This window comes from Rhinopithecus roxellana, chromosome 9 (assembly GCF_007565055.1).
Source record: "Rhinopithecus roxellana isolate Shanxi Qingling chromosome 9, ASM756505v1, whole genome shotgun sequence".
Lineage (NCBI taxonomy): Eukaryota > Metazoa > Chordata > Mammalia > Primates > Cercopithecidae > Rhinopithecus > Rhinopithecus roxellana.
Window position 1 is genome coordinate 69,735,599 of NC_044557.1, and position 27,357 is coordinate 69,762,955.

The 27,357-nt window shown below is 37.5% G+C and overlaps 1 protein-coding gene across 5 annotated transcripts in view; it reads left to right on the forward strand.

Annotated features, from left to right (window-relative positions):
* ZFPM2 (zinc finger protein, FOG family member 2) overlaps positions 1-27,357 on the forward strand; it is a 488,351-nt gene that overhangs the window by 312,072 nt on the left and 148,922 nt on the right. For 4 of the 5 annotated variants that reach the window (XM_010376371.2, XM_030938120.1, XM_030938121.1 and 1 more), the window contains one exon: positions 7,533-7,644. In XM_010376371.2, the coding sequence (XP_010374673.1) occupies positions 7,533-7,644 (112 nt within the window). Of the gene's footprint in view, positions 1-5,771; positions 5,796-7,532; positions 7,645-27,357 lie in introns of those variants that run through there. The other variant, XM_030938122.1, reaches the window with a different exon arrangement.

The window sequence follows — 27,357 nt, forward strand, 5'->3', positions numbered from 1 at the left end:
TATGAATTGTTAAAAGAGCAGTATTTAGCCAAACAGGCCTCAGTGCTTTTGATCTGTTACCCAGTTAAGGAAGCCACACACCGAGGGCATTTTTAACAGCATCAAACTATATCTCATGGCATTGGCATGAGATTCTCTAATGGTATTTTTGTTGTATTTCCTAAACTAAAGTCAATGGAGGCCAATTTTTTAAATCAAATAACACTTCTACTTCTGTTAAAGGCATGTAATGTAAAAATAAGCTCATCTCATGGGAAGATTTTCCTGTGACTTTCATTTCTTTCTAACCCTCCTTTTGGAAATCCTCAGTATCTTTTTTTTTCTAGCAAAATTTGGAATCCCTGGGACAACGTTATGTCACCAGTTTCTTGGGTTAGTCCTCTATTATTTACCTTTGGGCTGTCTACTTTTATCTCCATTAACCTTTTGGCTTGACTATAAACATTTATTGAAGGCTTCCTCCTTTGTCGGTCCAGTAACTCTAAAGGTTAGTGAGAAGTGGATGCTAGTCTGACCTCTCTCATCCACATTAGATGATTTTAATTATTCCTAAGAAATGACACTTTTGACCCATTTTGTCCTTGTCAAGTTTGTCTAGTTGTGGGCTGTCTAAACGTGAAACTCGGGGTTCAAACCGTGTCCAGGAGTGCAGAATTTTAAAAAGTACAATTGTGGAGCCTTAAAAGTGCACAAGATTTCTTTTTTTTAAAAAAAGAAGACATTCCAGTTTAAGTGAAATTCAAGGCTATTGTTATGTACCTTGAATTGATTTATTGCTGAAAGAGACTGTCTAGATACAGACAAAATACAAACTTGAACCTATAAAAATTCAATATTTCAAAATGGAAAAAATGGAGAAAAACTTTGTATAAGTGAAAATAAGCTACGTTTTGCTGAGGTTGTAAGCAATCCTAATACTACAACAGCTTTGTACATGCAAAAGTTCATTTCTTTCTCATACTCCCTGACCACTGCGGTTGCCAGTCCACCTCTTTGTTTCCATGATTGTTTCAGCGAAAGCAAGGCATAGTGGTGAATTGGCCATTGGATCTCACGGGTTCTGTGTAGGAGTGACACAAGCCACTTCTTCAATTTCATTGGTCAAGCAAAGTCACGTGGCTAGATCCAACTTTAAAAGAGATCTGGAAAGTGAAGAGTTGGAAGTAACTGATCAGTAGCCATAATGACTATCACAACCTTTCAATTAGATAATAAAGAGTTTTTGTCTAGACATCTATGGTAATCACTACAAATATGACCAGAGCCTGAGAAATAGTGGGGTTTTTGTAAATGCCTTTTTGTGTGTTTTATTTCATTTTTTAATGTAGCTATCCAGCAAAGGTTTGATGTGCATCTGTAGAGTACTAGGCTCTTTGCTAGTTGCTTCTCAAAAGCCTCTGAAATAAAAATTAGCCCCACTGTGCTGATGTCCATTCTGAAGTTGAGAACACTTAAGTGGTTTTCTAGTCATAGATGCTACCAGTGGCATGTGTTAGGATTCAAACCTACATAATGTGACTCCAAAAACAATAATGTCCTTTTGCTATACTTCAACTGTAAAGTCAATGATGCTTCAGGATATGACATAACTGGTATAAGCAGGAATTATTACAGTCACCATTGTGTATTTGCTTGTATTTTAAAGCAAGAACACAGTATCTCTAATTGATGGGGACAAGTGGCAGAGAAATTCTAGGCAGAAAAGGGTGGGTCCCTGGCAAAAATGCCACCCTCAAGCCAAAAAGCCTGAAACTGTGGCCCAAAGTGAGAACTTCTATCCCTGTTTTCCCACTCAAATGTTGTCTTTTCCTAAACCACCTACACCGTCCCATCCTGTGCCTATAAAAATCCTCAGCTGGTAGACAGGACTATGGCTGGACGTTGGAGAGAAGCAGCTTGACTTCAGAGAGATGGTTTGATGGTGCAACTTTGGAGAAGAATCTGGCCAGAGATGGTCAGACTTCAGGCGAAAATTACCTACCCACCCCGTCCCCTTTTCAGCTCCCCTTGCCACTGAGAGCCACTTTCATAGACAATAAAATCTCCCACATTTACTATCTTTCACTTTGTTAATGCGACCACATTTTTCCCAGACACTAGACAAGAGCTTGGGAGCCACGAGTGAGGATACAAAAGACTGTCACACTGGCCCTTTGCCCTGGCTGGTGGAGAGTAGCCATCTAACATGAAAAGGCAAAGGACCCACTGAGCTGTTAACAGTTAAGCTGACCACGGACAGCAGAGCTAAAATAGCACTGTAACAAGCCCTCTGGGGCTTTGGGAGTCACAGTCACCCCTGCCTGTATGCTGCTGTGGAGCCTGCATGGAGTTCACTCCTGCCAGCACTAAAGCGTCTGGCTGCTTCCCACACCCACTCACCTGCGCACTCCCTCCTGCAAGAGGTGGAACACAGCAGGTCCGAGTGAATGGAGTTTGGTCCCACTGGCACTGAAGCGGCTGGCTGGTTCCAGCGCTTGTTCACTCCAGTTTCCGTACTTGTTTGCTCGTGTGCTCTCTCCCTCGAGGAGTTGAGAGCAGCAGGCTGAGTAAATGAGGCACCCCTGTCACAAGTCCCGTGAAGGGGTCGGGGAAATATCCTGCTTCATAATGACTTATAAATAAATGATCAATGACTGTGGAATAACAAGGTATATTCGGTGTTATTTCAACTAAGGGGAAGCTATTTCACACTTTTGAGCACACTTGATAAGAAAATTAGTTATTTTTGTTTTAACTGTAATCAATAAATCTGGATATCTTTTGTGTTAGCTTTCTATTGCTGCTGAAACACACTACCATAGACTTGGGGGCTTCAAACAACAGAAATTTATTATCTCATATTCTGTAGATCAGAAATATGAGTACAGACTTCACCAGACTAAAATCAAGGTGTCAGTCTTCCTGATGCATTCCTTTCCGGAGGCTCCAGGAGAGAATCCATTTCGTGCTCATTCATTCAGATTGTTGGCAACATTTGGTACCTTGATGTTGTAGAGCTGAACTTCTTGTTTCTTGGTTCCTGTAAACTGGAGGCCATTCCCAGTTTTTAGACACCACTACATTCTTTAGTTTCTGCTCTCAGTCCCCCATTTTTAAAGGTAGCAAAAGCAGACAGCATTTTTTTTGTGTTGAATCTCTTGGATTTACTCTTGCCTTTCACTTCTACTTGTAAGGATTTATGTGATTAGACTGGGCCCATCTGGATAATCTAGGATAATCTCACCATCTCACGGTACAAAAACTTAATCATCTCTCTGAAATTCCTTTTGCCAAGTAAGGTAGCATATTCGCAGGTTCCAGGGGATTAGGGCATAGCCATCTTTGGTAGGCCATTTTCCTGCCTACCACACCTTTTATGTCTGTTCTCTTTTCCCAAAATGTTGTGCCAGTTGTACCCATTGTAGAGTATGAGATAAAAATTTTGGCCTGACTTTCCTTGCTTGTGATATCTGAGAATTAAACTCAGTGACTAACTTTAAAGTAGCTTCTAGCTCTTAGTGTTCTAGAATTTTATGCATTCTTATGTTGGAGACACGGGAAGTGAACCTAATGATCAATGTGGATATTATTGTTATTTTCTATTCATGGATTTTTCTGGAGTGTAGATTTCACATAATCCTGGCTAACTCCTTCCTTCTCACACTTGGTAATCTTCTTTGAAGTCAGTCAATCTCTACAAAAGTTGACTTCTTCAGAAAGAAATTGACGTACCTTCTCAAAACTGTAATAACTGGTCCCTTGAGATTTTTTATCTACTTATTATTTACTTTACAGCTTGGGTATAACTTTCAGCAAGTCTTTGCTCCATTTTTTTCTTTTGCCTTATTGATTTGGACTAAAATAAATTATTTTCTCAATTTTTTAATAAATCCAATGCTACTTGTACCCAGGCAAAATAAATGTTTGCCAGAGTTTCAAAAGATATAATGCCTAACTTACCATTAGGAAATATATTAATTGATTACTTTTATATTTTACCCACAATATCAGCTCCTCTAATCCTTAATTTGCTTATGTAGAAAATGGAGAAAATGTTAGTACCTAACTTCTGGAGTTGTAAAAATCAAAAAAGACCATTCAAGTGAAATGCTTACCTCAATAGCCAACACGTAAACCACTAATAATTGTTTTAGTAGTAGTAGTAGTGGTGGTGGTGGGGGAGGTGAAAAACTCATCCTAAATTGCCCAAGGCATTGAAAGTACAGCTTCCTGGGAAACCTTTCAGTTCCAGAAAAACCACTAGGGGTGGTAATATTTGGGAACAAAGCTAACTATAAATATTGGCTCTGGCCTCTGCCACCTACCAGCAATTTGACCTAAAGGATATTATTTAATTTTTCAGTTGCAATTTTCTTATCTGAAAACATACATGAGGGCTAGGTAAGTAAGAGAAATGCCTAACAAAGTAGCCTAAACAAGTAGTTTAGGCACAAGTAGCCTAAACAGTAGTACCCTTATTCCATCTCCCTAAAAAATCTTTATTGGCTTCCTTCTGCTTACAGAATTAAGCACAAAGTAAAGTTTACCAAAGTTTTGCCTAATACATCAAGGTCTTTTAAAATCTGTTTATAACCTGCCCTGCCAGATACATATGCTATTATGTTCTTTCCATTTATCAATAACAATTATATTAATGATGATTATGATAGATAATACTTTTCTAGTGCTTTCTACGTAACAAAAAGGGTGCTAAAGACTTCATAAGAACTTTAACCAGAGTCCCAGAACTCCCATTTCCTGCACACTTGACTTTCTTATAGACTGTTCAGCCTTTGCCCACACTGTTTCCAGCAACTGCACATTCTTCCTGTTTATCCTTTAAAATCCTGCCCAAATGTTGCCTCTTCTATGATGTGTCCCCAGACCCCAAAGGATGGGAGTTTTTCTCTTTCCCTCATTGACCCCAAAACAATTGACACATGTCTTAGCACTTCCTACCATGGTACTTTTCACATTACTTTAAACATTTTTAATGTATCTGTATCCTTCACCAAAAAAGACTTACTTACATTCCTAGCACAAGGCACAGGATTGAATTTGCTTATTTGTGAAATGAATGGAAGATTATGGTTTTGGAAAATCAGTTGATATACTTTATACTAAAAGATTCTCTAAAGAATGTAAGTGATCACTATCTATTTTTTATAGTATCTGTGAAATTATTATAAAAGCTAATTTACTGTGTTGAAATTCATAGGATTCTAAGAACTATGAAACGGGGTGATTAAATAATTTAAAATAATTATTTTTCATGAAATAAGATAATCCAGGAAAAATAGGCCAGGTGCCTGTTTGAAATCTATTATTTAAAATCGGGAGAGAGTGATGTTACAAATAAGTCACGGAGTGCCCCTGCATAGGCTTCCTGAAGTGATGGACTCCCTCCTCCGACTTGTTCTGCCTGGGCCTGGAGAACTGCAGATCCGTTGGGGTTTAGTTTAGTTTAATTTAGTTTAGTTTAGTTTTGTTTTGTTTGAGACAAAGTCTAGCTCTGTCGCCCAGGCTGGAGTACAGTAGCATGATCTCGGCTCACTGCAACCTCCACTCCTGGGTTCAAGCAATTCTCCTGCCTCAGCGTCCCAAGTAGCTGGGATTACGGACATGCACCATCACACCTGACTAATTTGTGTATTTTTAGTAGAGATCTGATTTCACCATGTCGGCCAGTCTGCTTTCGAACTCCTGGCCTCAAGTGATTCGTCCACTTCAGCCTCCCAAAGTGCTGGGATTATAGGAGTGAGCCACCACACCCGACCACCAGATCCTGATCTATGGATTTATCTGTCAGTCTGATAGTAAAAGAAGAGCAAAATATGCGTCATTAAGACCTAATATTTAATTGGATTTGGATCACTATCATTTCGTATAGAACAAGTTTGTTTCTCCTCTAATCCTGTTTTGAAAATGGAAATACAAAATAATAGTTCCTCAGACTGATAACAATAAGGATAACTTGATAACATTTTTGTCTATATAGTTAAAATATGCATAGAATATAAAATTACATCTTTTTCACAAGGCTTTTAGAGAACTGCTTTGTGGTTATCTTTGCCAACTATTAAGATACATAGTTGAAAAATTAAGACTCCACAATGAATCAAAATATAAATATTAAAGATCAATGTACTAGAATTTGTTATACTTGATTTAGTTGTAGTTTATACTCTTTGTTTTAATATTTGAAGTAGTTTTTTTCAGACTTCTTTTTAAATCCATCATGTTTGATTTTTCCATTAAATACTATATTTTATGTTAGTTTTTGCATTTATAATATTATTGATATTTTAAGAAATGGGTCAGCATTCATTTTATGCATAGTTTTCAGTATGGCTTTGCAATTAACAATGGATCAGTGTTTTTTGTGCTATCGTTGTTGTCATGAGGCAGGTGAAATGGGTTTTCCAGATTCCTGAAAGATTTGAAATCACCAGATTACGTGGAACTCCTCAAATGAATACTTGTTAAGGCCAATTTGGGAAATTTGTGATAGTATGTATCATGTGGAAAAATCCCAGAATGGACTGAGATTTCTTTGGCAGGATCATATCTAGGTGAAAATTCAGTTCAAAAATTACCTTGAGACCCTTGTATTGTAATCTGTGTTGTGGTTTCATGGTGTTTGACATACAGAACATGGACTGGAGAATGATAAAAGTGAATGCCGGTTCACCGTGACTCATCGGGAAACACAGTCTTGCTGAGACATACTTATTTCCTCCCCAGTTTATTTCCAGCCATGTAAATTTATCCACGGAGTTTTACAGATAAATAATTTGGATGCCAAACAGCCAAAAATTGTGACTATTTTGAGCCTTCTATTTAACATGTACACTGAAAATACTTTGTTAGAATTGTAGCACTTGTCTCTGCTTCTGTGGTTCTCAGAGCAAGGGATGTCATGCTTTAGTTGCTCTGCATTTGAATTTATTCACGATTCCTCTTTTACGGTCTTTCTGGAGACAATGTGTGGTGCATCATTAGCATTATTATTATTTCAGTTACAGTGAGACTACATAGCCACACTTAGGGGGTTGGGTAGATGTCATTATTCATTCAGAGTAAGTTCTTACTCTAATATAAATGTTGCTCAGGACAGAGCTTTGAAATGGATCCTGATTCTTTAAATTCTTTCCTGTCTGTTTCAGGAAATAGTGAGATCCTGTTGATAGTAAAGTACAATGTGTCTAAAGTTCACTTCTAAACACTCTGCTCTTTGCAATGAAAGTCATCTGCATTCTCTTTATAATTCAGAGCCACAAGAGATCTGTCTAATCTTGGAGATCTGATTCAGTATCATTTAGGAAAAAAAAAAAAAACCTTGATAATATTTCTACCATTCAGATTAGTGAAAGCAGTAAAGCTTTACAGCTTCTGTCGTCTTAAAAAGATATCATGAGACAGGGGAATAAGGACTTGGATTATGGTTTGGGAGATTTAGTTGTTTGTAAAAATAAAATGATTAGTACAGTTATTATTCAAGTTTTTAATCAACGGAAGCAAATGGCATCTGTTTGTTATCATTCTTTCTGCAGAAGACAAAGGCTCAGGTCCCAATGGTGCTGACTGCTGGTCCCAAGTGGTTGCTGGATGTGACTTGGCAAGGAGTGGAAGACAACAAAAACAACTGCATTGTGTACAGCAAAGGTAAATGCAAGATTGTTTCCCTCTCTCTTTGGAAGTGTTAAAACCTGAGCATTGCAAAACAGCACCTGAAGGGCTGGAATGGAAGTACAAAGTATAATTTGATCCTCTCTCGTCCTGTTTTCCCATTTGAGTTCCTCTAATGTGTATTTTCAGTAAAGCCACCTTTTTTGTTTTTCTGTGCAGCATAAAACAAAAAGTGTCATACCATTAATTACTTATTGCCTTATACATTTACCTAACTCTGTATTTGAGTGACTTGACTAGTATCTTTCTCTTGCTGTTAGTATCGTTGATAGCCAGGTTTGATGAAACTCCAAATTCTCCTTTTAGACATTATCAAAAAGTGAAATCCTTCTAAAGTTTAGCAATTTGTGTCAAGGTGCACGGTCCAAGAGGCGCTACATTCTAGCCAGTTTCTGGAAGTCATGCGTGATGAGAGGATAGCTGGAAATGAAACCTTTGCAAAGACAGAAATCTTCCCCCTGGTGATTTCTGAAGGGCAGGAGGCAAACTCTAAAGCAGAAGCTGATGACTTGCAGGGCATTGCCTTTGATTTGCTCAGTGTGACATCAACCCAGACTGCGTCATGTAGCTGCGCCCTGGCTACAAAGGAGCCACAGCTCCATAATGGCACGTCGTGGGGCTGGCTGTCCGTAGCACGGGACCTTCCTCACGTGTGGTGTGGTTTTGGGGCACTTTTCTCCACATTTGAGTCTTAGTCCTAGCTCTGTACTCTTACAGTGAAATCCCTAATCTCACTTCTTCATAAATATTGCAAAACTTTGTGCTTCTCATGTTTAATTTCTCTTGGCTTTCTTTTTAAACCAAATAGACCTACTGAGATCAAAGATGTATTTGCACATTGAACCTAGAAACCATAAAAGCATACAAGGGAACAAGCAAATAAGCACCCCTATCAATATATTAACATATAAAACACTAATCATAACATCAAAGACTCTTAAAAACTTGCTAGAAACAATTACAACTTGTTCCTATAATCATTACAATTTGTACACTTATAAGAGGATTGCCTCTAAACTACCATGAACCTTTGAAAGTTGAAACACTGGAAAGAGGGAATTTGCAAGCTAAAAAAAAAAAACAATCTGCACACCAGGATCTGATTATAGTTTTTTCCTTCTATAATTACTTGTCCCCATACCCACTAATTTTCTAACCTGGAATACCTGTGGTATGCTGGTGGGAGCATTCAGCTAAAAGGGGTGTGAGATTTTCCCAGGATATGCCAATATAATCTATCAAAGTGAAAAGTATAGGGAATCAGTTTACCAATGCCAACATTCAGAATACAAAAGATGCCTTGGAATGCAGGACCACTTGTTGGGGACAGATTTCTGTTGTATGATATTTTATCTTCATTGAACCAATATAGTACGGAGGGAAACATGGCAATAGCTGGTCCTCATTTATGATTCAAATTCATTGCACTTTTAAATCAGCTATTCTTTTAGTAGAGATGATTGTTATATATTTTGAGTATCCCTTATCCAAATTGCTTGGGACCAGAGTGTCTCAGATTTCAGACTTTTTTTCAGATTGGAATATTTACATATACATAATGAGATATCTTGGAAATGAGACCCAAGTCTAAACATGAAAGTCATTTATGTTTCATAAACACAAAATACACATAACCTAATGGTAATTCTATACAATATTTTATAATTTTGTGCCTGAGACTAAGTTTTGACTGTCACCCATTGCGTGAGGTCAGTTGTGGAATTTTTCACTTGTAGCATCATGTTGGTGATCAAAAGGTTTTGGATTTTGGAACAATCTGAAAGATTTTGGATTTTCTGATTAGGGATGCCGAACCTGTATAACAGAATTGGAATTCTGTGTTTAGTGGGGTGTGCTAACTTGAGCAAACTTATGTGTTTATGGTTGGCTATACCTTATATCTTTTTGCAATAAACAATGTAGAGTAATTAATAGAAGCTTATTAATTATTCATTAATTAACTGGTAAAGCATGTATTGAGTCCAACTGTGTGCTAACCTTGTACATTGATGATAGTAGCCACCATTTATTGGGCACACCTTGAATTATCTTCTTGATCCTCCCATGCCAAATTGTATGTGCTTCTCTCATTGCTCTCTATTACCTTGTTTCATGATCATGAATATACAGTTTATGTGTCTAAAAAGGGAGTAAGTAAAAAAGTTAGTTATGATTGCCTGCCTCTTCAATCTACTCTATATTTACTGAGGACACAGTGTGTCTTAGTCACCTTTCTATTCCTGGTCTGGCATGCTCCCTGTACAAGAAAAGCATAAGTACATATTGATTGGTTGACCAGATAAACAAATGATGAATGGTTGCCAGACACTGAAATAGACATTTCACATACTATGATGATGAACTGTATGAATTGCTGCTATTCAATAATGTTTTAACCTGTAAAGGGTAATTTGGCATTGTTCAACTTACAAGAACAATTGGTTTTGCAGTTCAAATGCCAGAACTATAATAACTACTGTGTACGCTTTTTAAAGCTTAATCCTTATTTAATAGCTCCTATGAGATAATCAACATACTACCCCATTTTACAAAGGTAGATAAAAGACTTAAGTAGGGTAAATAGTTTGTCATGGTCACATGGCTAACAAGTGATTGAGTGGGATTCAGGCATACATTTGTCCAACTTAGGGTTGAAGTGATACATACTAGAATATGTTCTGTCTGCATTAAGCTTCAAAACAACTCAATGAAATAGATAGTATTTTCTCATTTTGCACCTATGACTTAGAGAGGTGGCATGATTGCCTGTGATCATAGAGCACTAACAATAGAGCTAAATTCAATCTACATCTTGACAACTCCAAATTCTGTACTCCTTGAACTATATGACTCTGCCTTTCCCTTTGCCACTGTTAAATGATGAGTAACAACCAAAACCACCCAGGCTTTTATCCCTAGAAATCACAAAATATATATATTAAAGTGTGGCATTTCCCAAAACGCATTTCATGGAACCCTAAGATTAAAGAAAAAAGCCCCATGACCAAATATCATTTATCGTAGCCCTCTTGAAAACTCACAGTGGATGCTTATATTAATGATCTAGAATTATGTAGTAAAAAACAAAAGCAAAAAGCCCTGATCATTTGCATTTCAACATACATTTTTATTTCTCTACTTTGCTGCAGACTTTTCTTTGATCTTCTACCTGGGGTTCAGAGGCCTGAAACTAATTTCTAGTATTTAGAGTGCCTTTAGAGGGAGGAGACAGCTCACGCAGAGCATGTCGCAAAGTTGTGTCAATACCTTAATATTCTGGGATTTCACTAGGGATTGATTGGATCATGGAAAATATGACCCCGGGAGGCACTCCTACTGGTATCCAAACACGCTGGACTCTGGAGTCGTCTGTCTCCACAGTCTGTATGTATGATAACACACCTCAAAGCAAAAGCTTTTTGAAGATGGAAGGGTTAACAAATGTTAACTTGAACCTCCACAATGTTTGTGGCATTTTCATAATACCTACATTGTTTATTAATTGGGCCTCTTTTGTTTTCAAGTGATAGAAATCTAACTGAAATTAGATTCTGCCAAAAAATTGTGTGTGTGCATGTGTGTGTGTGTGTGTGTGTGTGTGTGTGTGTGTGTTCTGGGGTAGGTGGGTTCATCTACTCATATCACTGAGAGTCCAGGGATATTCTGGATGTCAGGAACTGCTTGATTCAGTTGCTCAAACTTTTTTCCCATACTCTCTCTCTCTATCATGTGGCTCTTCTTTCTTGTGTGGGCATCATTCTCAGATAACTAGTGGCAACTCCAGACTTATTCCACCAGCATAGCAACTTCGGTGAAAAGAGAGCTTTTCTGGGTTTTGTGATTAGAGCATATCACATACCATTCCCTGAACCAATTAATCACTATGACTCTCCTAGGCAGACCATAGTCAGCCTGGGGCCTAAAAATAAAATTAACCCCACATGAGCCACTGAAATGGAGGAGAGATAGTTCCCTAAATAAAACCAAGGTTATGCTGCCACAAAAGAGTGGTTGCTTCTTGGGCCAACATCCATGCTCCCATGGGTCACATATTATTCCTAAAGTGGAGAAAGCTCTCATGGACGATGAAAATTAAATTCCTGATGCCACAATTGTATTTATTTGTTTTTTTCCTAAGAACCTAAACTACTTATCAACTCAAAGCCAAATCATTATTATAGGACCTGGCTGAGAACATATCAGTATCTATTTACAAATAGAAGATAAATTGCAGATGTGTGACATTTTGCAAAAATGCCATGACTGAGATTTTTGATAGTGTTTTCCTATGGTGTGAAAATAGGCCCATTTAATGTTTAACTATTACCATCTAGGAGGCATACTTGCCTCCCAAAGTATTCCTAAATGTAGGCTAGTAACAAGATTAAATATGACTACAAAGTTTTCATTGTCAGCGTGTCCATCACATTATTATAAAATAAAATTGTGTTATATCACTCAGTGCTATTTGACAGGTTGCCGTCATCTTGTTCTATAAAAATTTTTAAAAGTATGGTGGTTGGCATTAACATTCGAATCTGATATGCGTTGTTCCTGCCTCAACTCCCCCTTGTCATTCCAGAAAGTAATTAGGTCATCCAGACATTGATGGACCAGACCTGTTGGGTCGTCTGTTTTTTGCCATTATTCTCAACAGACTCCAGATAATTCTAATTTACTTATCTCAGTGGAAAAATACTAAAAAGCATAATGCTGAAGTTAAAAGGAGCTCTGCTGGAGAGTAGGGTGAGCAAAGGCCTGCCCACTAACTCTTAAAATCCACTGTCTGTTGAGCACCGATGATCTACTTCTTTACCTTACCTTATTATATGCTATCTACTGTTTGCAAAGAATGGTGACCTTTTCATATGAAAAACAAATAGTATATTTAGAATTTTATGTTTTGAGGGTATTTAAAATTACACCTTTAGCATCTTTCATGTGGGTTTAATCACTCAGCTTCAAATCAGGGATAATTACATTATTTAGTTTTTCATTTTTCTTGTAGTTGTTATTTCAAAGTAGCTACATTCTCTGGGTCTCCAAATTAAGAGAATAAACACTGTCAATCAAGAGAGTGAAAAAGTATCTGCTAACCCTCACTCTCACCTCAACAACAGAATATTTCTGTATATGCGAAGCCACAATATTATTGTAAAAATCTGTATTTCGTGTGTAACCTTAGACAAATCACTTGCCCCCTCTAATCTTGATTTTCTCAACTGTGAAAATGGAATAGCAATGGCTACCATGCGGGATTTTTGTGAAGCACCCATTTACATGATTGCAGAGGTTATGATCGATATTATATTGCTAATTATCGTACAACCAGTCCTTGTGGTCATAAGTCAGTACACACTAAGAGAAAATGAAGCCAGGCCTCCATGTTGGTATCAAGCATATAGTGATGTTGTATTTACAGCGAAGCCTTCTACAAGTCTCATTCAGTCACTTTGAACCCACAGGATATTTGCAGAGCTCTATATCACAGAATCAGAGACCAGAAGCCTGTACGGGAGCATATAATTGGATGTTGTTCCTGGGCACGTGATACTTTTATTTTAGTGAAAGTTTTATATACAGTGCTAGTATAAAGATGAAAATGATGATATTATTACTACTAATAATAGCAATTACCATTTATTAATCTTTGTTCTATTCCAGACACTGTTCTAATCACTTAACATAAATTTTCTTGCTTACAATACAACAGATTCATGATATCTAAACAGTGCTTTTCCCATTTTGCAGATGAATAAATTTAGGTTTCGATGGGTCAAGTAAGTTCAAATGATGAATTTGGGATTCATTATTGAGCTTGTTGACTTCAATTCCCAATTGTACAATCAACAAAATTTTGGAAGATGCCATTTACTAAGGCAAGGTTACAGGTTATTGCCTTTCTTTGCAAATTTGCTTACATGTTTATCAGCAAATTCTTTTCCGCATTCTTTGGCTTGATTTTAAAGAGATTATTCAAAAACTAAAACAGCAGTGGCAGCAACAGTTTATGCTAATTTCTTTGTTGTTTCTAAGACCACAGCAATTTCAAATCATGTAGACGACTGCACAGCAATCTCAAAATCATGCTATGACAGTCTTCAAAGTTCTGATTTTGCAGGTTCGCATGAATTTAAACATGCAATTAGTCAATTTAACCATTTTTGTATGTCTTTTACATCCAAGAGCCTATACTAGTCACCACTGAAATAATGACAGAAATTCTAGTATGATTTAGCTTGGGTGAATAACTTTCTGCACACTCTAAATTAAGCTTTCAAAACAAATGTCTTTCATTACAAAGACTCTTGTAAAAGTCCAGACCATGTTCCACCTTAAAATAGATGATCTGTTGCATGTTACTAGAATTTTCAAGCAATAGCTTTGTCTAATGTGGCAGCCAATTTTCAAAGTATCCTGAAAGTTAATGTTTAACTTTACCTAGAGGGCATAATGTTGTATAAATAATAAACTAATTTAAAAGGAAAAATTTGTGTTCATATTTTATGCATTTATTTAACTATTCAGTAATTCACAGAAAATGTATAACCATTGTCTAATTTTACACTATTCTTGAAAGAGGGTGAGTGCCCGAACTAAATATTTAGCAGTGGGAATTACAAAATCATAAGGCGATTAAGTTAGCTAGTCACAGAATTCCAATATTGCTTTTTAAATGACTTCAGGATATAGGAGGTACTAAGGTTATTATCTGTTATCAGGAATACAGTGGAATTGTACAACTGGATAATAACCAAACAAACTGACACAATGTAAAATTACATTATCAGTGTGTTAAAACAAAATTGCGCCCTAAAGGAGTCCACATGCCAGCTCAGAGCTGCAGTGTAATTATGCTTAACTCTGATAATTAAAATACAACGGAGATCAACAGAATCATTTTCATTAAGAAAATTATTAATGATGGTGGTATAACAGTAATTGATTGCAGAGCACCACAGGATAACGCGATGCCGAAAACCCATGTTTCATGAACATCTGAGGCTTTTTCTGGTTACGTTCTATTAATATTTTGAGGAGTGAGCAATTTATTATTCCTTTCCTAGGAATCTGTGATTGTAAAAATGGCTACTTTAAAAAAAAAACAGTTTTGATTCAAATTGTCATTTCTAAGGGATTCTTAAGGTCAAGACAAGTGACCCCACTATTGACTATGTTATTTACCATAGAGCTGTCTGTTGCAAATTGCAGAATGACAGCGACTTCAGCAAATAGTGAGCCTTGTGTCATTTCCATTTCTTACTATGCATTTACTGTTTTTACTGTTATGTTAGTGATTTATTGATGTTATTTCAATCTGGGTCTGGGTGTACTGAATAGTTTATTGTCTTTAGTTATTACTACTATATGCTATATGATGTGAAAAATACATTTGTTTTTATATCAGCATCACTGTGAGTTTCCTTAATGAAATGTTGGTAAATAGCCCTGCACAATAATACCACTAATTACCTTAGTTGATTAGATGTGCTATCTTATTTTGGAGAAAAAAAAAATATCCTAAACCACCCTGGATCCATGCATGAATGAATTTCTGTCTCTTAGGGGTAGGAACCCAGTTAGAACGCTGGCACATGGTAAGAACTAAGAATCTATCAGTTTTATAAGTATAAAAATGAGAAATGAAGAATGGGGTCTTTGGAGAAGCAGCTCACTATCATTTAAGGATGTTAGCTTGTCATTCAAAGGGATGCTAATCTTGAAAGCTACCCCCAAAAGTATCTTTGTCGATGAAATGAGGGACAACTCTTTAGGGTAGATTTTTTTCAGGGTAACATACTGAGAATAGTTTTTAAAACACTGTATTATGTAGAAAAAAAATTATTATAAGATAAATCTAGGTGAAAAAAGGCAGAATGTGTGGTTTTGTGCCTAACATGATTATACTTAAAAAGTGTATGCACAGGAAAACATACTGGAAAGAAACAGTGTGAAATTATAAAGATATTTCTGTTAAAGTGGCAAGACTTAGGGAGATTTTTGGTATCCTTTTTCATAATATTCTTCACTTTGATTATTTTGCTTATATAATTTCAGAAAATATTTGCATTTGAAAATCATTCTTTGTCTTAACTACATTCTTACTCTTCTTTTTACACAACCCAAATAAAACAAAGAAATCTTTGCATTATCCACAAAGTGTCCTTCATCCACAGAATTTAAATTATTTCCTAGTGATATAATTACTTTTCTTTAGTAACTCTGTGAAATTCCTGCCACTTTATTTTTCATAAGATAATTTTCCAAATAAAATACACATAACTGAGCACATACTCTGCCCACGATATGGCCCAGGTGTCATGAGGAGTACAAATGAATATGAGACACCCCCCAGTTTAAGAAGCTTATTGAAAGAGCTTACTTGATGAAAGATGTATAATAATGAATTCAGTCTCATACTGTCAAGAAATGTTCACAGAGATGTGGAATTTTGGTTGGATATTGAACACTGAGTATCAATTTAAGTAATGGGGTGAAGGCTTTTAAGGAGGTTAAAATGTGTGCCTAAAAGCCCCTAGGTTAAGATGCATACAATGTGTTCATGAGTGTATCTGTTCAGTTCAGTTAAAGCAGAGAATTTACAAATGTAACCATTGAGGGGCAAGCCTCCAAAAGTTCCTGAGAGCCATGTTGTGGACATGCTTGAATGCTCGTTCTGAAAACCTTAGCATGGAAGCATTGGAGAGCTGCTGACATTTTTAGGGCACACATGATGAGATCGAGATTTTAGTAAGATTATTGTGTCAAAAGTTAAGCATAGGTCCATTCACTAACAAAACCAAGCCTTATGTACCATGGAAATAATGGTGTTACACACCTCTAGAAAACATTAGTAGTAAACCATCTGCCTTACTTTACTCGTTACCAGACTTCAACAATTTTTCAACACCAAATGAACCTGCAATCCACACACTTCACCACCATCATTTTCCTATCAGCCCCTCCCGTGCTTACTTCCAGGTTACCTGATGTGGATTCCATGGGTCTGTCATTCTAATCACTTTCTTAGAGTCCCTTACTCTTCTCTCTCTTTTTGGTCTTTACTGGCCTAGTAATTCCTCATTCTGGTTAATCCAGGTCTCCACTTTCTCCTGGCCACATCCAAGCATCTGAGATTAGGTAAATTAGTATTTGTGAAGTGCCTACAATAGTGTCTGGTCCACAATGAGTACTGTATAAATGTATGGTAAAAATAAAACAAAGGAATTACCAATACCAGCAACAATAAAAAACCAATACTGATCGGTTTTATGTTACTTTTGATACTTTTGACCACAAGATGTGAGCCCTCAGTGTATGTGGTCTGACAATCAAAACTTGTTGTCCTAATCAATCTTGAAGTTACTATTTCAGACTTCTGACTCCCCAAATGTTTAACATCCTCTGTTAAATAATGTTTTTACTTCTTGTTTCACAAAGAAAATGAGAAAGTGGTAGCACACCTAATACTCCAAAGACCACAATTTGACTGATTACAAGGATTGATATATAATGCAGAGCCAAATCTGGCCCATGACCTGTTTTTGTAAATAAAGTTTTATTGGAACACAGCCACAGCAATTTGTTTATACATTGTCTATGGCTACTTTCACGTTGTAACATCAGAGTTGAGTGGTTGGAACAGAGACAATCTAGTCTATAAAACCTAAAATATTATGTGGTTCTTTATAGAAAAACTTGCCACTCCTAAACTAAACCTACAAACTTACTACCTTGGCATTATATGACCTGCTCCTGGATGCCTCTGTGGCTTCTCTTTCCATTACTTTTTAGCTACTTTGTTCTAGTTGCATGGGCTCCTTGCTTTTGCTTAAAAATACAAGGAATGACACTACCTCAGGGCCTTTGCACTGTATGCTGACTCTGCATTGCTCTATGACCTCTGTTTTTTTTAAAAACAACAACAACAATAACAAAAAAACAGGATTTCGCCGTGTTGGCCAGGCTGGTCTCAAACTCCTGGTCTCTACCTCCCAAAGTGCTGGGATTACAGGCATGAGCCACCACACCCGGCTGTCTATGACCTCCTTCTGAACTCCTCCTAGATGTTGCCTCCCATATTGTCTGTCTAAACAGTCTGCCTAACTACCCTGTCTAAAATATACTCTCTCCCTCTCTCTTTCTGTTTCTCTCTCTCTCTCCCTCGCTCCCCATACCCCCATCACTACCATTTCTCTCTTTCTCTCCCCGTTTCTCTCTTTCTCCTCTATATCCATCAGTTCAGGAAACTATAACAAAATACCATAAACTTGGTGACTTAAACAATAAATATATATTTCTCATGGTTCTGGAGACTGGGAAGTCCAAGATCAGGGTGCTGGCAGCTTCACACCTGGTAAGAGCTCTCTTCTGGGTTTGTGGATGGGCATCTTCTTGCTGCATAGTCACAAAGTAGAGTGGGAGCTAAGGAGATCTTTCTTGCTTTTCTACTTATATGTACACTCATCCCACCATGAGAGCTCCATGCTCATGACCTAATTGCCTCACAAAAGCCTTACCTCCTAATGCCATCACATTTGGGGTTAGAGTTCCAACATATACATTTTGGGGAGACATAAACATTCAGTTGATAACCTCCTCTGTATCAGTTATCTTTATGTTTGATATTTTATTATTGACTAAAGAATTTTATTATTTATTTATTCGACACAGAGCCTTGCTCTGTCCCCCAGGCTGGAGTGCAGTGGCACCATCTCGGCTCACTGCAAGCTCTGCCTCCCACGTTCACGCCATTCTCCTGCCTCAGCCTCCCGAGTAGCTGGGACTACAGGTGCCCGCCACCACTCCCGGCTAATTTTTTTACACTTTTTAGTAGAGATGAGGTTTTACCATGTTAACCAGGATGGTCTCGATCTCCTGACCTTGTGATCCACCCGCCTCGGCCTCCCAAAGTGCTGGGATTACAGGCGTGAGCCACCACGCCTGGCCAAGAATTTTAGTGTCAGTTTTTTACCCCTAGAATGGGAGTTCTATAAGGACAGTGATTTTTTTTTTTTCTGGTTTTTAAACAGTGCATGGCACATAGTAGCTGCTGAATGAATATTTTTGAATAAACAAATGGATAAACCAATAGGATGCAGTTTTTTCTTTAACATAGAAAGCTATGATGTCTATTTAATAATAGTCTTACAATATTCTTCTTGACTTTCTTTGACTTTCTGCAGTACCCTAAAACTTTATAATTTAACTTTGCTCCTATCACATTTATAATTTACAAGAGGTCTTTCTTGTTCTCTGACTATTCTTTTGTTCATCATCTTGCTCTTTTTATGTAAATATTCATTCTTTGTATCTCTGAAGATAGCAATTGGAGGACATTTGGGAAGGTGTGTGTCCTGTGCATTGTTTCTTTTCTCTTGCCTATTCTGTTCCCGGTATTTAATATTGAAAGTTTCCTCAAATGGCTTAAGATACAATGATGTCTGCTTTTTATTTTAAGAGCAGACCACTGTCAACTGAAGAATGACAAAGTTCTTAAATTTAGAAAGGAGAAGTTTATTTCTAATAAAGGGTTGCAGCATGAATGGTGACCATTCTGACAGGCTGGGAAGCATAGCCTACAGCCAGAAGCCAAAAACAGACACTTTGAGGGTGGGAAGAATAAGACAGGGATTTATGCTGATCGAAGTGGTGAAACATACATAAGCTATAGGAGGAATATTTATAAAAGAAGAAATGGCCAGGCATGGTGGCTTATGCCTGTAATCCCAGCACTTTGGTAGGCTGAGGCTGGCACATCATGAGGTCAAGAGATGGAGACCATCCTGGTTAACATGGCGAAACCCCATCTCTAGTAAAAATAAAAAAATTAACTGGGCATGGTGGCGCACACCTGTAGTCCCAGCTACTCGGGTGGCTGAGGCAGGAAAATTGCTTGAACCCGGAAGGCGGAGGTTGCAGTGAGCCGAGACCACGCCACTGTACTCCAGCCTGGCAACAGAGTGGGATTCCATCTCAAATAAAAAAAAAAAAAAAGAAAGAAAGAAAGGAGAAACATGCATATGCAGAAATGAGCTTCATGCTTCTCTGTGGGACCCTTGTTCAGAAGAAAATGGTGGCATTAGCATGATCCAAGGGTGGGGTTTTCGGCTCTTTGGTGTTAAAAGGTAAAACAGAGGACATGAAAACCCTCACTGCACATCCTCCACAGACTGGCCAGAACCACTCTGTGGTTAGCGGTCTCTCATCAGGAAGGAATGCTGTTCAGTTGTTTTGTCAAAACTGCAAAAGGGAGGGGCAGTGTCAGGTGGTTGGTTGGTATCAGGGGTGAAGTGGGTCATTCTGTTTAACCCTTAGGGAAGAAAGCCTAATGACAATTAGCAATGGGGGGTATGATGAGACATATCTGACCTCCTATCCTATTATACTCAGGAACTCAGTTATGAAGATTTCTACAGGGTCCCCTTGGCTAAGAGGAAGTCTGTTCAATCTGCTGGCAGACTTAGGATTTCATTTTTTTATTTCTCAATACTAAAGGCTGCATGGAAAGGCAGCATGAGTAGGCAGGGCTTATCAACTGGAGGATTTTGCATAGAATCATAGGCTGATGAAAATCCAGCCATGGTAATGAGGTCCCCAAATAACTGTGTATTTAATACTTTGATCTCAGCATGCCTAAATTTTCCCGAGAATAACAGTCTCCCAAGATTTATGAACCTTGCAGCCAGCGTTTTGAAGGAGAGTGGGACCTGGTGGTGCATTGGGGAAGTCCTGTCTCGTTGTTGAGATTGTAAATGATCGCTTATTCTTCTAATTCAGATGTCACATTAGCACCTGCCTTTGCTGAGCCTGTGCCCCTGGATCTAAAGCCTTTGTATGCCAGTTTTCCGAAGATTAAACCTCCATCTCCTAACAGAGTGGGAAGGGGATGTAACCTAGCTCTGTAGGAAATGGCTGGGTCTGGAAGGTAACAGCTTCGTCCTTAGAATGCCTTTCCAAGTTTTAGCTCTGCTGCTCATCCTCCCTCTCAAGGTAACAGGTACCTTTACTTCCTGATCTGTTTTAGGATTCTGCAGATGAAATCTGCCTGTTTCTTGTTGGCCTGTGGCTCTTCAAGTACTTGGATTTCAGCTTTCTGTGCTGTGCTGTGTCATTTATCACTCCATCAATTTTCTAGCTTCCAATATTTTGTTGACTTCTATTGTATACTCTGCCCTGTCTCTTTGCCCTTATCACCTTCTTTTCTTCTTTACTGTCATTTTAGTAAAAGAGAGTAGAAATAAATGCATGCAATCAATTCACCACTGAAGTGCAATCATTCACTTCGTTAGTAGGAAGGCCTCTCTGCTCTTTTCTTATGCAAGCTTCTGCAAAGTTTTCTGCCCTCATTCCTTGGACTTATTCAATTCCAGCATCTTCTTTCTTGTTCAGTTTTTGTCTTCAAAACTCCACTGAAGTGACTCTTACAGGTCTCCCGTAGTCTACTTGTTGCCAAGTTTTCATTATATTGGGCTTGATCTAGTCATCCTTTTCCACGCCCAGTGACAAGTCTCTCCATATATGTAACTGTCCATCCACTATATGTTGTCATTCTTTAGTTTTTTTTCTCCTCATTTATGTATTTTCCCGTGACTACTTCATTTACATTTTTTAACTACCCAATGCCTGAAAGCCTCATCTGTCACTCCTCTTCCCCAGAAACTCTATGCTTCAATCATACTCAGTTGTTTAAAATTTCTCCACAAAAATTAGCTGGGTGTGGTGGCAGGCACCTGTAATCCCAGCTACTTAGGAGGCTGAGGCAGGAGAATTGCCTGAACCTGAAAGCTGGAGGTTGCAGTGAGCTAAAATTGCACTACTGCACTCCAGCCTGGGTGACAGAGTGAGACTCCATCTGAAAAAAAAAAAAAAAAAAAATCCCTTGCTTGCTTATAACTACCTTTGTACATCATATTTCCTTTGCCTGATAACCTTCTCACCATCTTCATCATTTTTAACAGGTACCATTAAAGATTTATTGTGTATCTGTGCCTCTAAAAGTCCTTCTTTACCCTGTCCCCATAAGAAGAAAGATCCAGCCCCGGCTAGATATTGTACCAAGCTGGATGTGAACACCTCAAAGGCAAAAATTCAATTTTTCACCTCTGTAACTCCACAGCCAGCGCACAGTATACACCCACTGAATTTTGAATTATTATGTAATGAGATTTATTATGCATCATTCAACAGAATAAACTCTAGTGTTACTTGATTGAGTTTCAGAAATTACTCATGTGGAAATCATCTGAAAATCCAGTACCCACAATGGATTCGCCCCATGTCTCAAAAAACGTAACATTCCTTAGTGAGATTTTTAAAATTCTAGAGGATCTGGATGCAGAGGATTCCTTTGAAATGTTGCATATATACATAGCATATATTATCCTGCATCAGTCAGCATGGCAGTGTATACAAGAATTTGAACCAAAACCTACATAGATGCAAAAGACGTTGTCAAACCATAGGGTTTGGTTTGAACATCTTTGCATAGCAGCCATGCCAAGACATTGGCTCGCTATTACTGGGCGATTCTTTTTGGACCCACTTTATTGGTAAATAGTAACAGTGTCTGTTTTCAGCTCTTCACTGGGGGAAAGTCAGTCAGAAACCTCTACTCTTTGCTCTAATACCTGCAATTGGAGGCTTTTCATTTTACCACTGATGTAGAAGTCAAGCCCATTTTTGAAGCCTGTTTTTAAAATTAAAAGGTCACCTGATATGCCTGACATACAGTAGTACTTCAGAGAAGATGTATTCTCATGAGGCTGTCTGAGGCCTGTGAAGACTGTCAAAAAACAGTAGGGTCAACCAAATAGTATACCATGGTGTTGCAAGCAAGAGTATTCCAATCAAGGAAATGGATCAGAAATACATATAGTTTAACTGTTTCCATCTATTTATTCATGTGTTTCTATCTACCTCCTATTGTAATTCAATGATAGTAAATTAAGCCAGTTTTTCCTTTAGAAATCTAGTACTTATCTTCATTGTCTGGTATCCATTGTCAGTAAAGGTTTTCAAGAATGATTATTCTCTAGGTCAGCTACCTTTAGTTTGTGCAGTCTTTCAAGAAATGGACGTTTCAGAGGTACATTATAAAAATTTAAGATTTTCTGAATATTTATCAAATATTTATAATGAGGAATTTACGGTTCCATAATTCGTTTTCTCAAACGAGTAATATATTACATTTCTGTTCGCCTCTCCCCAAAAAAAGATACATGTCTATAAAATACTAAATATTCTACAGTCTCAATTCCAGAACTAATTGTGTTAAGCAAATAAGGCCTTAAGTAAAATAGCAATAATTCTGCCATGTTGCTATGTTTTGAGTGTAGATTTCTAGATTAAAGTGTGAAGTTTTTCAATCAAATGTTCTCACCTTTCAAATCCAGAATGCCTTGACCTTAACCCTGCGGAACCAAATAAGGTGGCCTGTGAAGGACATTTCGGACAAACAATAGCTTAGTTTAGATATTCTTTCATTTTGACTAGAGATACAAATAGGAAACAAAAACGAAGTAAGTAGAAAATGTAGTTTAAGAAAGTGAACACATTTCTTTTATTTTATCCATAGCTTTAAATACACTGTTTAAGTTAACTGTCTCAGGACAAATTAAGATCATTTTGTACACATGCAGAAATGAAGAAAACTGATTAAAAAAAAAAAAAAAGCAGGCCATTGTATAAAATTTGGAGGTGGGGTGTTCTTTAAGTCATTGAAATGGTAGTTGAGTTGCCACTATATGCCAGGTAGAGAATCTATTAACTTTTTGTAGTATGTTCAAGTTTACGTTTTACCTTCATTGATACTGTGATATAGCTTGTCCATACCTCAATTATCCCTCCTTTAAAAAATTTGACTAATGTCTTTCTACTTAATACATAATCTGCCAAGCAGCAATATGGCATTGACTTGTTAGAAATGTAAAAGCTTAGGCCTCACTCAGACCTACTAAATCCATATGTGCATTTTAACAAGATCCCAGTTGATCTGTGTACACATTCAAGTCTGGGAAGCCAGGGTCTAATGATTACTGATGTGATTCTAACAGAAAAGGTACACTGTGGGATAGAAACAGTTAACCTTGCTACATAATGGTGTAATGACTTTCTGGCAGAGACTTGTGAATTTATTTGCATGTTAGAGGCAAATAGAAAACACAGAGGATGAGCATATCATAAAGGAAAAATAAGAATGTTGAAAAGTTCTTCCTGTTTTGTCTTTATACAACAGCTTGCGTGCTATCTTTTTTTTTCTTTTTTGGCACTCCCTCTCATTCCCACAAATGGGATTATAGAAAAGAAAAAAGGAAATGCTGCTCTACTCTACTTAATGGGAACATTTATTGCTATTTTTCTTCTTCTGTCCAACACCTCTTAGTTTATATTAGGCATTAAATTGCAATGCTGTTTCTTTTCATTGTAAAAATGTCCCCACGTGTATGCCTTCAAATCAATTCATTGTTATTTTGCAAAACAAAATGCTAAATAAGTACTTAGGGGAAACACAGGCCCCTTGACCCCTGGAACTCTCAGGAGGCTTGCCTCTGTCATCCTTCCTGCGAAGTGAAAGGGGAAAAAAAGAGAAGAAAAAAAAAAAAAAATTTGCTGAGCCACACATTTCAAGTTGTCGACAACCCCATCCACGAGAAAACAGAAGAAAATATATATGCTCTCTGTCCTGTCAAAAGGCTTTCGCCTTATCTTGAGAGACTGTCAGGGCAGGAACATCAGTGAATGGACAGGAGTCTATTAAATTAATAAGCTGCTGGATGGTGTCTGGAGAGTTATGATGCTCCATAAATCCAGTTTGATCATGGTGGACAAGGTTTAAATCTGCAGACTTCTAATACACAGCTAGTTCTTGGATTGGATTTGAAGTTTTGTGCCGGAGACACAGAGATAGTCCTGCAGCATGTGAATTAAGATTTATCTTTTTTTTTTTCTATCCTTTTTTTTTTTTTTTTTTTTGCACTACTTACAAAAATGAAAGCACCTTAGGGATCCTAGCAAATGTTACTGCTGGAAATGAAAGAACTGTTGTCAAGGTGAAACCGTGACCTAGAAACCTAAAATCAAACCTAGGTCATTCTATTCAAGCAGCTCCATCAGAACCAAGTATAAAAGGTCTGTGAGGAAGGAGAGATGCCTGAACTTATCTATAACCTATTTTGTAGTGACGCCTGTCAAATTCCATTCGTCTATATTTATGACAGAAAGAAAACTAATGGTGTCAGATCTGCCTTATAGTAATACAAAAAAATCAGAGAATATTTTCTTCACCCTGTTAAATAAAGTCCTCTGATACAGCCTTTTCTATGATATAAGGCTTATTTGAATTTTTTGGCTTTCAACTACATGAAGCCAAAGAACTTTATTTTAGTACTCAGATTCCCAAATAAACTATTAATTTTAGATTGCAACTTATTTACATAGTACTGATAAATAAAGTCCCAGGAATAAAATTTGAATTTGTTCAAAATCATAAAATTCTCCTTGTTGAGTTGGTTTATTACACTGGTTATAATATCCAAAGCATGAGGAAATTGTTAATTGCATGTTTATTTCGTCAACTCACAATTATAAAGGTAAGCTTTATTTTCTTGCAGAGTTTTTTTTTTTTTTTTGAGACAGAGTTTCGCTCATGGTACCCATGCTGGAGTGCAATGGGGTGATCTTGGCTCACTGCAACTTCTGCCTCCTGGGTTCAAGTGATTCTTCTGCCTCAGCCTCATGAGTAGCTGGGATTACAGGCATGCATCACCACGCCCAGCTAATTTTGTATTTTTAGTAGAGATGGGGTTTCTTCACATTGGTCAGGCTGGTCTTGAACTCCCAAACTCAGATAATACTCCCACTTCAGCCTCCCAAAGTGCTGGGAATACAAGCATGAGCCACTGCACCCAGCCTGTTGCATTGAGTCTTAACATTAGAAAGCTCTAGAATGACGGACAATGCTTTGTTATAAGCAATGCTCCACACTCATTTCAACTTATAAGTCATCTTTAGAACACTTTTCGTAGAATCATAAAATTCACACAACTCTCAACTGTAACAACATGTTAAATCATTGTAGGGTTCAGAAGAGTGTCTGTGGAAGAAGGAAGTCCACCTAAAATCAGTACACAGTACAAAGCACTGTTGTGGACACTGAATCTTTAAATACTGACAAATATCCTATAAAAGCATTGTGATTATCCTTACTTTTATGATAGGGCCATTGAGGTTCCTGGGGCTTAAATGTCTTGTTCAAGGCATAAAGCTAACAAATGGCACAGCTCAAATTTAACCCACATTGGCTTTTCATTCATTCATTTTTTTTTCTTTGTTGCATTAATTTATTCCTTCACGTATTCAACAGCCATTTATTGTGGGCCTACTGATACATGCCTGAAAATTTCTAGACACTGGAGTGACCAAAACAGACAGTAATTCCTATACTCATGAACAAACATTTTTGGTTAAGGGGCCAAAAATAAATAGTAAACAGATTTAAAAGTCAAATTTTTCATAGACACACACACACACACACACACACACACACACACACACACACCCCTCTCCTTGCCTCCTTTACATAGAACCAACTAAGAAGAGAAAACAAGCAAGTGATGAAACCCTCCTGGTTCCTAAAGCTATCTGCTCTTGTGTTTTCTTATTGACCTCTGAAAACTACTGAATTTTGTAGTGAAAAATTATTTAGGTTTTTCTTCTGTAACTTACCAGTAGATTTCTGATCATTGAATCCTGTCCTATAACACCAATACACTGTCCATTATTGTCAGAGTTTAAATGGATATTTTTATAATTACCTCATACAGTTCAGTTATAAATAAATCTCCTCTGTGTCACTGTCTCCCCCTCCAACCACAATAGTATTACGTCCCTAGGCAGGAAATGTTTAAGAAAACAGATGAGTCCCAAACTGTGCCCTACGGGTCAGAAAATTCTGGCTTTGTGGAACAGAGAGGAGGGGTAAATCTGCAGGGCCATGACTCTTAATGGGAACTCCCTGCTTCTGGGTTTTCGAGTTCAATCTTACAGGCTGTGTCAATAGAAGAATCTCAGCTGCTCTCAAAAGCAGGAAGGAGCCCATTATCATGTTTGCTTCTGTTGAGATGCTAACAGAACTTTAGAAAAGAATATTGAAAAGTTTTGAAAGACTTTTATCTAGTGAACATCCCACAAACAGCATTTACTTGTATTCTGATTCCAGATTCTGATTCCAGAATATAGAATACTTGATTCTAGAATATAGTCCCAGGAACAAAGAGAGTTTGGGAATCACTATCTGGCTAATAATAGGAAGCACTCAAGAAATAGTTGGTGGATGAATAAATGCATGCTTTGGCTTCTCTCTTCTCCCTTTCCCTTTTCTGTTGCCCTAGTTTCTTAAGTCTAAAGTAGAGAAAATAGATTGGTTTAGGAAGCAATGAAATGCATAACAATTTATATTTAATATATTTATGGTTAAGGAGTGAGATAAGTTGATAGCTTTCTTGCTATTAATGCTTTTCTATTATTTTTCTTTTCTTTTCTTTTCTTTTCCTTTTCTTTTCTTTTTTTTTTTTTTTTTTTGAGATGGAGTCTCACTCTGTCACCCAGGCTGGAGTGCAGTGGCACAATCTCGGCTCACTGCAATCTCCATCTCCTGGGTTCAAGCATTTCTTCCGTCTCAGCCTCCCA